General features: G+C 49.0%; 1 protein-coding gene across 1 annotated transcript; it reads left to right on the top strand.

Annotated features, from left to right (window-relative positions):
* Positions 1-1,473: 1,473 nt before the first annotated feature.
* Positions 1,474-11,841, top strand: ALAD (aminolevulinate dehydratase). Its single transcript, XM_039866869.1, has 12 exons — positions 1,474-1,624; positions 7,312-7,503; positions 8,456-8,506; positions 8,995-9,091; positions 9,448-9,583; positions 9,689-9,772; positions 9,873-9,961; positions 10,245-10,300; positions 10,387-10,474; positions 10,563-10,649; positions 10,979-11,108; positions 11,687-11,841. The coding sequence occupies exons 2-12, from the start codon at positions 7,391-7,393 to the stop codon at positions 11,743-11,745; spliced, it is 990 nt and encodes a 329-aa protein (XP_039722803.1). The 5' UTR covers positions 1,474-1,624; positions 7,312-7,390; the 3' UTR covers positions 11,746-11,841.
* Positions 11,842-13,504: the final 1,663 nt, after the last annotated feature.

The raw sequence follows: 13,504 nt of genomic DNA on the forward strand, positions 1-13,504 counted from the left end.
TTGAAGGAGCATGATTAATTAGCAGGCACTGCAGAGAAAGCCCAGTATGATGTGGAGCAAATTAATTATCCCTAACAATTGTTTTCCCAATCTATAAAATAAGGATATTGTCATCAAAATTAGATAAATGAATGTGAAATATATGGTACTATCCCTGACTCCAGTGCACACAACACATTACTTCCTGTCAACTGGGCATAAATGAATCAGGAGGCTTTGCTAAAATTAAAAGCAACAAAGTTTTATTCAAAGGTCTTAGGGTTTGCAAACTGGAAACAGGAAACAACTAGGCAATACCCAAAGTATTCAGAAGAAGAAAAGCTTTATAATAAAAAGTACATTTTTGAGAAGAATCAGTCCCACATTCTTAGACTCTGGCTTGATCCAAAATGATAATCTTCCGGGTATCAGTCTGATTAATGGGATATTCTTTCCTGAGTTGCTCAGATGGTTATCTGTGGAGTTAATGTACATCCAGGCATTGATGCACACTGAAAAGTTTAAGTTCCCAGGCTAGTCAAAGCAATAATAGAATCATTTCCTCTTGCCTCGGCTTACTTGATTGTAACAATTTAGCAGCTTGATCACAGTGACTTCATTTTATTTCTTCACTCCCTCATTCCTTCCCACCACCTTTGTTATTTAAACATAGATCAGAACTCCAGTAGCTGGAAACTAAGCAGTGTCATATTTCCATAGTATTAAGTCTCTCTACCTCTTTAACTTGAAATAATAAAGAGGTATAAAACAGGTTTCGGTTACAGATTTTGAAAAGCAAATCTGAGAATAAGTGTACAATTCACTGGCATCCTCTACAGTTTAAAGTCAACTTTTCAATAATCTCTTATTCACCTTTATAAAGGCATTCCATTGCTAGGGCATTGATCCGGACCCATACTACCCACCCAATTCTACCAGTTCACCCAAGCCCCAAAAGCTTCAGTAGGTTCCTGTTGCCCCTGCACATACTCTGCCCCAGCCCTCCGGTTAGATCTCCCATTGTAACCATCATAGGTCTGATGCCCAAAGTACCCCTGTCATTCACATCACATCTCCCAAAACATGGCACAGAGTAAACCCTGCGCAATTACACTGGAATAAATTCTCTCTGAAAACTTGGAAGGCAGCCTGCTGCTGAACTCAACTTTAAAATGCTCGGTCCGCAAAAATGGACTTAGCTATTATGTTAGGCATTACGGTGTTGTTTTAACGTCTTTGACGTCCAATTATTCTTTCAACAAATAATTAACCAACACCAAGTATGAGCTAGACTGGGAAGAGGACTGCAAGACGGGTTCACTCGTAGGATCCCCTGCGCCTCTCTGGTGCCCCTCACGTGGGCTCCTTCGGGCTTTCCCCACCCATACGCGGGCACTAGCGTGGGGAGGGGCGGGCTCTCCAGCCCTTCGGCACACTCGATTGGCCAGGCCTCACGCCTGACGTGCGTGTGCGAGGCCGCGGCTGGAGAGGAGCAGCCCGCCCGCAAAGTGCTTCAGGGGGCGTGGCCTGCACGTTGGTGGGGGGAGGGGCCTGTTTCCGGGAGAGCCGCCCCGCCCCCACGTGGGCCTGGGGAGTGCGCGACAGCGGTAGCGGGACCGTCTCTTCGGCGCCCTTAGGGAGGCAGGTGAGCGGGGTCCGGACTCGGGGAGATGGCGGACTTGGAGGTGGGGGCTTTAGCACCAAGAATCCAGCTTCTCCAGACCTAAATTGTGCTGTGCACCTGAAACGCTGGCAGTGCAGCGGGGGACCCGTCCTGTGGGGCCCGTGTTTGGTCTCTTAGAGGTAGATTGTCGTGCCGCAGCAGGGGTTGGGGTCTCCGCGTGGCCGTAGCCTTTGGGGGTCTCGGTCCGTGTTCTGCGTTTCCTCTCTGAGGTCCACTCCCTTGGAGACTGCTGGTGGAGTCTCTATATAAATGCAGAGCGCGCAGTGCCATCGCTGATGTAGGAGGGAGGTGGAAATAATAACAGTCGCTTTGTGCTATGCTTGTACGTACGTTACAGGCATTGGCCCATTCAGTCTTAACAGCCCATTGAAGGCGGTTCGAATTCCTCATTTACCAGATGAGGAAACTGAAGTCACACAGCTGGAAAGTGACAGAACTAAGATTTGAACCCATGTGTACAGACTCCAAAACCCACGCACTTTACCATTACGCTGCCAGCTGCAGCCTCGTCCAAAGTCACCAATCTATTTACTTCTCTCCCCCAACCCCTTCACTCAGAGCTCTCCACAACCCAACTCTGCTGTGAGCTTTGAAATCTATACTTAAAGTATCAAGGGGTAATAGTGGGCATTGAGAACTGGGCTGCTGGAGTCCAGAATTCTAGTCCTAGATCTGCCACTGACCCCTTGGGTGATTTTAAGCCTGTGTCTGTTCATCTATAAGCCCAGTTTCACCATCATTTCAATGATGTAATTTAAACAAATTTTAAAGATCCTCTTAGCCAAGAAGTTTTAGGAGTCTATGGACCTGCAAATTCTCCTCATAGCTCCAAATAGCTAAGCTCAGAGGAGACTGGGTTCTTCAAAGCCCTAGGTCAAGGCCTAGGTCTCACTCCTCTTTTTAATTCCTGTATGTAGCACTGGGCAGGTCCAGAGTAGAGATTCAGGAAATGAGGGTTGAATAAACAAGTTGGTTCCTTTTCAGTACTGCATGACAGCTGCTGTTCTACGCCCCTCTGGGGCTTTGGATTTCTCAGCCCTGGCCACCTCCTACCTAGCTGGCCCTCCTGACTGCCTACTCCCCAACTAATGGCAGAGCTTGCCAAGCTGGCAACAGCTCCCACCCCTCTGTGCCAAGACCACAGCCTCTGGTATCCTCAACCGAGAATAACATGGAGAGTTCTGGTGCTGCAGCTCTTCCTCAGCCCCTGCTGGTGGCAGCTCTCGGGGTCCAACAGGTTACTCTCAGGTTGGGGAAGTTGCCTTCGAAGGAAGGAGATTACCTTCAAAGGAAGGAGATTACCTTCAATCAATATGAAAAGCTACTTATCCCTCAATGTCCCCTCTTCCATGAAGCCATCCTTGACTTCCAGAGACACAGATTCCTCTCATAGCACCTGGTCCACCCCTCTACTATAGCATGTGTGTGCAGATTATTTCTCTTCTTCCCACATAAGCTGCTGGAAGGCAGGGGACCCCCCCCCACACACACACACACACCATCCTTGGATATTTTGGAAGACCTTGTGGTCTACACAGGTTTGGTGAAAGTTCACCCTTCTGGGTGTGGTGCAGAAGGCACAGCTATGATGGCACGCCAGGAGCACGCCAAGAGACCTAGTTTTAGCTTAGTTTTAATATAAAAGTAGCTACATGTTTACCGTGCAGCTAGGCACGTACCTCTTCCCTATCTAATCTTCTCTGCAGTTTTGCTAGTTTGATAGTATCACTCCCATTTTATAGATTACAAAATGAAGACTTTCAAAGGCAGTAACCTTACTCAAAGGCGTGCACAGAGCACAGACCTGGGGCTGTTTGACCCTGAAACATGGTTCTTTCTGCACCACTGTATACTGCCTTCCAGTTAAGCTAACCTGTTCTAATGTGGGCAACCGTAGGCGCTGGGTCCCCTGGTGATTTGCTCTTGATCTCAGTGTAGTATAATAGGATTTAAGCTGTGGGTTGCAAGCTCCTTTGATTTGGGAGAAGTGCCCTCCCAAGTGTGTGAAAATCTCCCAACCTTTGAAGAACTTTTTGGAAATCCAAACCTCCACCTGGCTTTGGCTCTGCAAACAGAGATACAACTCTGTTGGTCGAGTGTTTTTCTACTTCACGGATATTAAGCACCTGTTGTACTAGAATGGCCGTGTATGGTGTAGGTCACAGGGCACTGGGCTAGAAGCCAGAAGACCCTATGGTCAAGCCCAGCTTTGTACCTGACTTGCTGCGTGATGTCAGACAAGTCCTGTCACTTCTCTGCACCCAATTTTCCACATCAGAATGTAAGATATAAACAGGATTGGTGATTTTCAACTTTTTAATTTTTTCATTACTGACACTCATTTCTCAAATCTAATCTCTCTGTGAACTCTAAAATTTAAAAAAAAAAAAAAAGTTTAAAGTGGAACTGCCCTAGTGAGGCCTCCCTCCTCCCTTGTCCCCCACCCCCAACCTCCAGTCTCCCTGGGATAAAATTCAGACTGCAAAGCTCCTAGGCAGCCCTGCCCTGTTGCTTCTGATAAACAGAAAGTTTTTGCTTCCTCAGCCTTCTAAAGGAGATGCAGAGCTAAGGACAGTGGAATGCAGCTTTGGATTCCAGAAGCCAAGGACCTACTACAAATGTTGTTCTCTGAAAATTGAATCAGAGATGTGTAGACCAATCTGACTTGACTTCAGAATGACGTTGAGCAAGTCACTTAACCTCTCTGAGCCTCCATTTCCTCATCGCTAAAAGTTAGAATGATTCTCTGCAATTAAATGAAATAATGTATACAGTATATATAAAGTACCTAGTCCAGTGCCCAGCACATGACACACATGGTATATTTTCTCTTGTTTCCTCCATCTCTCTAGCCTCCAAGGCAAAGATAATAGAGGAATAGAGACACCTACTCAATCAAGTCTTTACCAGTACTATGGAGTATAGTAGACAAAACCCTGCACTCATTATCTAGAACAAATTCAAATTTTAGTTCGATTACTAACTAGCTGTGTAGTCTTGGGCAAGTGATTTAACCTCTCTGTTTTAGGCCAATCCTTGGCAGACCTGAGAGTAAAATCTTACACAAAATGAGCACTCAGAACTTTGTAACTGTCGAATGATTGCTCATTTTAGGGTTGGGGTATCTTTGGGAAGGCTTGGCTTACTCCTGTGTCATGATGTGGCTGGCTCAAGGGCGGGGTGGTAGGGTGGGTTCCTGTGTGGCTCCAGATAACCCCAGCCCTGCCAGGGAAGAGGATCCGATAAAATAGGCCCCAGAGCTGATTGGGAGGGAGCTAAAGGTGCCTAGAAGGCAGCCATCATCAGTGTACTAAAGGACCCACCCCCAGGCCCAGGGAGTGTGTGATCTTGGATAAGTTCCTACCTCTCTGGACTTTGAGGTTCCATTTACACAGGAGAGATTGGTGGCTCTTTTTTTTTTTTTAACCTAATCAGTTAACGGATATTCCCCTAGGCACCTTGTTTGAAGGTAGAGTAGAGATATAGTGACCAATGAACTGTAAAGGTGTCTTAAGACTGAAAAACGAAGCAGGCAAGTCCATTGAATAACAGAATTTATTACAGGGTAATTTACTTACAGGAAGATTAGATTGGAGTAGAATAGAAGACCCAGCAGCAGCCTGCACAGATTATTCTCAGCTGCTAGGTAGTTGTTACAGTAAATATCTTATAGTATAGCTGAACTACTAATGATTGACAAGACAAGGGGACAAAGAATGCAGTACAAGACAGGAATGCAGGATAAGACAGGTGGTCTCATAATGGATAATTGTTTAGAATTGATGCCAACACTAGTTTGATATTTATCTCGGTTGCTATGCCATTCTGGCCGTTTACTAACAGGAATCTTTAAGGTTAAATTGTGTAAGCTTACAGGACACAGCTAATCATTAACTGAGACTTTGGTACTGGCTGAGACTAGTTAGGTCAGAGTTCTCAGCATGGAAAAACAAAAGCAGGCATACAAAGATGGAGTCGGTTTTGTTCACATCAACATCTATACACACCTCCAAAAGGAAGTGTCTGAAATGGAGCTCTGCTCCCCGCTGCCCCCTTCCTGCCTTGTCCCTGTCTCCGTCGCCCTCCAGGTCAAACAAACTTCGAGCATCCACCCCAAGAGACTGCCTCTTGGCAGCCTTATGATGGCCCTTCCTTCTCCGCCCCTCTGACCCCACAGCTTCTATGCTTCTCTCTTCCAATCTGCTGTACTCAGGCTGTGAGAATTTTCTTCCCAAAGCCTGGCTCTGACCACTCCCACACTCACTAGTCAGAAATCTTCCCTGTCCTCAGCTTGGCCCCCTCTCATCCTCTCCCCTGCACACTTGGCTCGATTACCTCCTCGGGTCCTGAGAAGAGTCTACGACCATCCCCCCTTCCCCACCTTTACTCCCTTCTTCCTTTGCTGAGGAAATGTTCACCCCCTTTTCACTGCCTAGCTGAATCCACTCATCCTGCAAAACCAAGTTCAAGTCCTCATCTTTCAACAAGCTCCTTCTGACCTCCAGACTCACATTGGAACGCACGACTCTCTTTTGGTAGGCTCAGCCTTTCCTAGGTGCACTCAGTCAGCCCTCCCTCCCAGGACTGTAGTGCCAACTTGATGAGTAATGTGTGCCAATGTCCTGTGTGGCCTGGCACACAATAGGTGCTCAAGAAACAAATGATAATGCCCCAGCTTTCTTCTGTCTTATATCCCTTACTTATCTGGCATTTAGGGAATACTGTCTAGTATTTCTTGTAATTAAATATTTACTATGTGGCAGAGTGTTTGGGGGCAGGGAGCAAAAATGAACTCACTATGGACCCTGCCCTGCAAAAAGCTCAGTCTACTGGAATGAGATAAGGTGGGTCCACAAAGAACTGTTATATAAGAGAGAATGTGATCTGGGCAAGAAGAGAAGCTTTAGTGGGAGAGGGAAGTCGGGGTGCCTTGTGGAGAACCAGATAGGATTTGGGGTGGGGAGGTTGCAGAGAGAACACAGCCCTCTAGATAAAGGAACATGGTGTGCAGAGCCAGAAGCTGGCCAAACATGGCTTGTGTTTGGGGAACAGCAGGAGGCTCTAGGGATGGAAAAGACTATATCAGTGGCTACTCCTCAGGGCATCTGTCTGCCTGTCTGCCAGGTATGGTGGTATTTAATCCTCTCAGTGTGTGTCTTGCCTGACAAGAAGTCCATATACCAAGGGGTTAACAGTGCTTTTCTCTAGAGGTAGAATTACAGGAGATTTTTCTCTTTTGGCTTATCTAAAATTTCTGCCAAGCACATAGACGTTTTTCATGGAATAAACAAAGTTTAAATGTTAGCTAGATCAGTGTTTCTCATTCTAATTTCCAGTCCATCACAGATTGATTCTTTGATAAAACAAAATAAACATTAATTACTAGAAAAATGTTATTTGAAATGAAAAAGAGAGATCATATCAAGTACAGACCTAAATTTTATATTATCCGGTTCAAATTGCTATGAAAGTTTCTTAAGGCCTGCTTTCAGTTCTCCACTTATAGAGTGGCAGGGATTGGTGACCCACACTCAAAAGGGTACTCGGGTAGAGCGCAGGGGAGGCAAGAATCTCGAAGAGCCTGGGGGTATATGACCACCTCCTGGGGACAAGGACCATGTCTCACGTGTCTCTCATTGCCCCTACAGCGCTGAGCACACAGCAGATACTTCGGGAGCCCTCAGTTACAACCAGCTAGCTGGCTGGCCTGCGCCCCCACTGCCCACCATGCAGCCCCAGTCGGTTCTGCACAGTGGCTACTTCCACCCACTGCTTCGGACCTGGCAGGCAGCTGCCACCACCCTCCATGCCTCCAACCTCATCTACCCTATCTTTGTCACGTGAGTCCCCAGAATGCGCCAGCTCTCTGATGCGGGGGTGGGTCGGTGGGTGTGTATGTGACTGAAGCAGGCGTCTGTTATTTTGGGAGATAAAGTGAACTATTGGCTTGGAGCTCAAGGTATTGGAAGTGGCCTGCTAGGTTAAGGACAGCCGTCTTAGGAACAAAACAAATCTGAAAAGAACACGATCTTCTCATTAAGAAAACAAGAATAACCCTTACCTGCCATCCCGAGCTTTTACAATAAGACGAAAGCTGAGAAGATGTTAGGTTATAAACTGCTATGTACATGTAAGAGATGGCAGTCATGACTATTAATAATAGCAATGGCTGACGTTTGTTGAGCACTTATTGTGTACTAGGCGCTATGCTAAGCACCTCCATCTATTATCTCATTCAGTCCTGACAGCATCTGTATAAGAAAGCTGTGGACATTATCCCCTAGGACGTCATCTCCACAAGGGCAGGGATTTTTGTCTATGTTGTTCACTGTGGTATCGCCAGAGCCTAACACAGTACCTGGCATATAATAAGTGCTCAATAAATATTTGTTGACTGAATGAATGGATCCACCCAGGATATAGGTAAAGGGCCTGAGGCTCAAAGAGATGGTGTGACTTAGCCAAGGTCACCCAGTCTGTAAGTGGCTGTAATAGCAAGTGAAGACCTTGTGGCTTCAGAGTCCAATTTTTTAACCACTTTACTGCTTTCTATGATTACTCAGTACAGTTGCTCTTATCGTTCACTGTTTTGTTGTTGTTGTTGTTGTTCCTATTATTTCAGACCCTGGGCTTGGCTAGACAGGGGAACCAGACACTGGACCCCCATTCTCTTCCCACCATCTCTACTTCCATATTCCTTCCCAGCTCCCCAAAACCTTCCCCCACCAGTCACTCTCTCACCACTGGCCCTTCCCACCACTACCAATCCATAGCTCACCCCCACTCTTGCAGGGATGTTCCTGATGACGTACAGCCTATCGCCAGCCTCCCAGGAGTGGCCAGGTAGGAGACACGGTGGGGAAGGCAGGGGGACAATGAAGGGAGAGGTGTTACAGGTGGAGGTGCCAGGAAGCAGAAGCAGACCCAGGAGGTAGAGAATCCAGAGAATCTGACTTCAGCTCATTAGAGAAAAGGGTTTTTTCAGGGTCAAAGTTGTTCCACAACAGAAGAGGCAGCCTCATAAAGTAATGGGCTACCCATCAATCACCAGAAATGTCTTAGCAGTCTTGCAGAGGAGAGCTGAACTTCAAATGGGAATTCAATGAGAATGTTGGAGGGGCCTTCCACAGCTGAATTCCATAGTTCTGCTGCTTGGGGCCTCACCTTCCCCATCTATTCGGTGGGGCATTCCTGCCCCTCCCTGTACTATGGCGCTTGAGTCCTCCTGGAGCCATGTCCAGCTTGGCTCTTCACAGAGACACAGTATGGCAGAATGGGGTGGGCCCTTGCCTGGGATCCACCTCACTTCAGTCCCTCCACCGCACCTGCAGGTATGGTGTGAACCGGCTAGAAGAGATGCTGAGGCCCCTGGTGGAAGAGGGCCTGCGCTGTGTCCTGGTATTTGGAGTCCCCAGCAGCGTTCCCAAGGTGAAGAATCGGAGGATGAGTTAAAGGGGAGTGGAAGGGGAGGTTGGGTGAGGGCGAGCTAAGGTTCCACAGTGACCTCACCTTCATTCTAGTCTTGTGCTGGCCTTGCAGCCACAAGTGAATGGACATGGCACCTGCTGTTTTGACAGCGCCCATGTAGGGTCAGGAAACCAAGTAGGGCTATGACACCCTGACTGGACAAGTCGAGTCCCCTTTGCAGAAGGGGGGCAGTCCTCACTGTGCCTCCTCGTCCAGAATCTGAGGTCATAAAAGGAGAGGGCTAGAGCTGTGCTCTGTTGTGCCTCCCGAAGGCTTCATGTGACAGACACACTGCTTCGTCCTTCCCCTGCCACTAGGATGAGCGGGGCTCTGCAGCCGACGCGGACGACTCCCCAGCTATCAGGGCAATCTGTCTGTTGCGCAAGACCTTCCCCAGCCTCCTGGTGGCCTGTGATGTCTGCCTGTGCCCCTACACCTCCCATGGTCACTGCGGTGAGTTCCCTCCTGCCACCTGCACTCCCACTTCCCAGTTCTCCCCATGGCAGGGACAGGCCAGGGCCTAAAATGCTCCCTAAAACCCAGCATTCTGACCCGCAGGGCTTCTGAGTGAAAATGGGGTTTTCCGGGCCGAGGAGAGCCGGCAGCGGCTGGCAGAGGTGGCACTGGCCTATGCCAAGGCAGGTGAGTGAGACACCAGCAGGGATGAGCACCTCTGGGCCAGGGAGGTGGCAGAGTGGATAGGAGGACCCCAGAGTTCTGAAGGCCACCCTCTGCCCCTTAGGATGTCAGGTGGTAGCCCCATCGGACATGATGGATGGACGCGTGGAAGCCATCAAGGAGGCTCTGATGGCACATGGATTTGGCAACAGGGTAGGGGCGGGGGAGTGCGGGGAGGGGCGTTGGGGAGGGGAGAGAGCCTGGACCAGCCCCGCCCCTGTATCTGCCAAGAATCACAGAACTGAAGACAGCACTGGAGAGGCCTTTGGGATCTCTCTCAACCTCTGTACCTCAGTTGGGGAAATCAAGGCCCAGAGCTCCAAAGGGGCTAGAACACAGGCACTCTAGTTCCCATCCTGGGTCCTTTTCCTGCCACATCCCTGAGGGGCATCTGGAAAGGGCCAACTGAGCCTCGACCTTCATTGTCTCCCCATAGGTATCAGTGATGAGCTATAGTGCCAAATTTGCTTCTTGTTTCTATGGACCTTTCCGGTGAGTGGGGACCGGTGGGGGTCTTCTGTTAAATCCTTGACCTGTTAGCCCAAAGCTGGAGCTTACCTCGATGTCTCTGCTTCCAGGGACGCGGCTCAATCAAGCCCAGCTTTTGGAGACCGGCGTTGCTACCAGCTGCCACCCGGAGCACGAGGCTTGGCCCTCCGAGCCGTGGTGAGTGACCAGAGCTTGAGCCCCACCCAGCTTGTCTCCCTCTCACCTCACCTCCCACGTACTACTCACATCATACCTCATCCCTTAGGACCGGGATGTGCGAGAAGGAGCTGACATGCTCATGGTAAAGCCGGGGATGCCCTACCTGGACATTGTGCGGGAGGTGAAGGACAAGGTAAGCACAGCAGAGACAAAGGGGGACTCAGGGAGTTGAGAGGGTGTGTCCATAGACTCTGGGACCTTAGATTAAGGGACTGCAGAATCTTAGAGTTGGAAGCAATCTGCCCCTAAATAGGAATCCTCCCCTCCCTGCCCCTGCCCAGGAACCACCAGTGGGCAGGAGCCTTTAACAGCTCTGCTCTAACAGTTCAAGAATGGGCCAGGCTGCCAGCATCAGTTACTCAAAGTATGGGGCTCAAGATGGTCACAGATTGGGCGGAGAGGAAGGGACACTCCCAGAGGCACACCCACCCCCCACTTTTGCCCACTGCTGCTTCTCTGCAGCACCCTCAGCTTCCTCTCGCCGTGTACCATGTTTCTGGAGAGTTTGCTATGCTGTGGCACGGAGCCCAGGCCGGGGCATTCGATCTCAAGGCTGCTGTACTGGAGGCCATGACTGCCTTCCGCAGGGCAGGTAAGCTGGCCGAGGTGGGGTTTTTGACCCGTGCCACATGGACTGATAGGTACTTCATTCAGAGAAGGAATTGAAGTCGTGAGACAGCCTGGAGTCTTAGGCCTAGAAATACCAGGGATCTAAATCAGACACAGGCTGAGGAAGAGACATGGAACTAGAACAGAACATGGAACAGTGAAGAAAGCAGAGCCCCCTTTTCTGCTTTTGAGACCTTGGCCTAGCCACTTCTCCAAACCTCAGTACCTATATTGGGATAAGATACCTGGTCCATGGTTGTTGTGTGGATTAAATGAGAGATATATGGAATTGGCATATGCTTATCACTCCATAATTGGGAGCTGGTTTTGCTGGTGGGAAAGGAACTTACAGCTTACCTATTTCCCCAACCGAAGCCCACACAGAGAAGATGACTTGCCCACAGTTCATACAGAGTTAGAACCAACAAGAGTTGGGCTCAGTCTTATGTTGCCCACCGACTACCTTTTCACAGTAGCCTTCTTCCCTCACTGGCCCTCAGCTCCCAGGAAGCGCGCCCAGAGCTGATGCCCTGCCCCTCCCCTGCTTCTCTCCCCACACAGGTGCCGACATCATCATCACCTACTACACGCCTCAGCTATTGCAGTGGCTGAAGGAATGACAGACAGAGTGTGCAATAACCAAGAACTAGAACTTTAAAAAGGTCCAGGGACCTTGGAGAAGTGAAAACCAAAGTAAATCCTGCTTTTAGAACTTTGCCATCTTTCTCTCTTCATGCTCACATGCTGGCGGGTGCCCAGCACTGCTGGGTGTTTTCTGCCAGCATACCAAATCTTACCACTCAACAGCCACATCTGCATGGGCTCCCCCAGCATCCCCACGCTCCCCTGGGTTGGCTCTGAGGCTAGCCTCTGTCACTCCAGCTCCTTCCTCTGGTGTGGCTTCGACTTGAAAGTTCCTAGGAGTATTGGCACAGGCTCAGTGGAGCCTGGGAGAAGGGCTTGGAGCATTAGGGGAAGAGGAAGCTGTTGTATCATGGATCCTCAGAAGCTCTGGAAAGCCCGAGCCCTCTGGCAGCATTGCTGGGCGCTGAGACTGAGGCCTAGACTGACATCCCTGGGTTTAGAGTTGAGATCTGCTGTGATTCCACTGAAAGATGATTCCCACACAGGCCAGGGATTGTCAGGCTGCCGGAGATCTCCTGTTCTGCCCTGAGCCATACACCCGGAAGATAATTACTCATTAACGAGCAGAAACATTGCCCGAGGATCAAAATTCAGAGGCAAAGAGAGTTCCTGACTGTTGGAGATGTCGCCATCAAAAAGGCTTTTTATTAAAGAGATATTTTTTGAGAACGTGTGCTCTGTGTCCAGGCACGGTGCGGTGTACTTACTGAGCATCTAGCAGGACAGACCTCAGCTTGTCTCTCTGCATGGAATCTATACAAGGAGAATGGGAGAGACAGACGACAACAAGAAAACAGATAAAGCAGTTACAAATTGTATTAAGTGCTTTGAAGGAAAGAAAGGGTATGAGACAGGATAACAGATGAGGAGGCCTCTCTTGAGAGGGCAGTTGAAAAGCCTTCCCTGAGGTTGACGAGGAAAGAGCCTTCAGAGAGCAGAAGGAAGCTTACCAGAAGCTGCATGAGTGACGTGGAGTGTGCAAAGATCCTGCAGTGAGGGGAGCTTGGCAGGGTAAAGAGGAAGGTGGGCGACAGGATTGGAGGCTAGAAAGGTAGATCCTGCACCTTTTAGGAAGCTTGGATTTTATTTTGCATCTGACACAAAGCCATCTGAAGGATCTTAACCAGTTATGTATGGTCCAGTTTCCCATATCCTGCTGCTGTGGGGAAAATGGAAGGATAAGAGAGAGCCTGATTGGGAGGCTGCTGCAGACCCCAGAGAACAATGGTGGTGGCCCAGACCATGGTGGTGGCAGTGGAGATAGGAGGAAGCAAATGTATTCAGGATACATTTTGGAGACAGATCTTGCTGATGCTTTAAATCGGGGTGGTGTCAAAGATGAGGCAGGAAGAGGAAATAAGGATGCCTTCCCTGGTTTCTGACTTGAGCAACTGGATGAATGGTTTCAATTTTCTTCTGAGACTGACAGGACATAATGTTTCCCTCTAGCTTAAGTTAAGGCCCAGCTAAGGAGGGGCCTGTTTGCAAGTCCACCCGCCCATCTGCAGAGTGACAGGGAATCCCACCTCCAGGCCCAAAGCAAGTTCAATTTAGACCATAAAACAATACAACCCATTTTAAAATTTAGAATTATAAACTCCTGGCAGCTCCTACAGTCAGACCAGCCTCCTCTGACTCCTGGTAGTCCTCCCTGGAGCTGTGGCCAACTTAACTGAAGACCTAACCTCAGCCAATAGGAAGTGGCCAGCCAAAATCAGGGCTTGAAGAGTCACA

Source organism: Pteropus medius, unplaced genomic scaffold (genome assembly GCF_902729225.1).
Source record: "Pteropus medius unplaced genomic scaffold, Ma_sr-lr_union100, whole genome shotgun sequence".
Classification (NCBI taxonomy): domain Eukaryota; kingdom Metazoa; phylum Chordata; class Mammalia; order Chiroptera; family Pteropodidae; genus Pteropus; species Pteropus medius.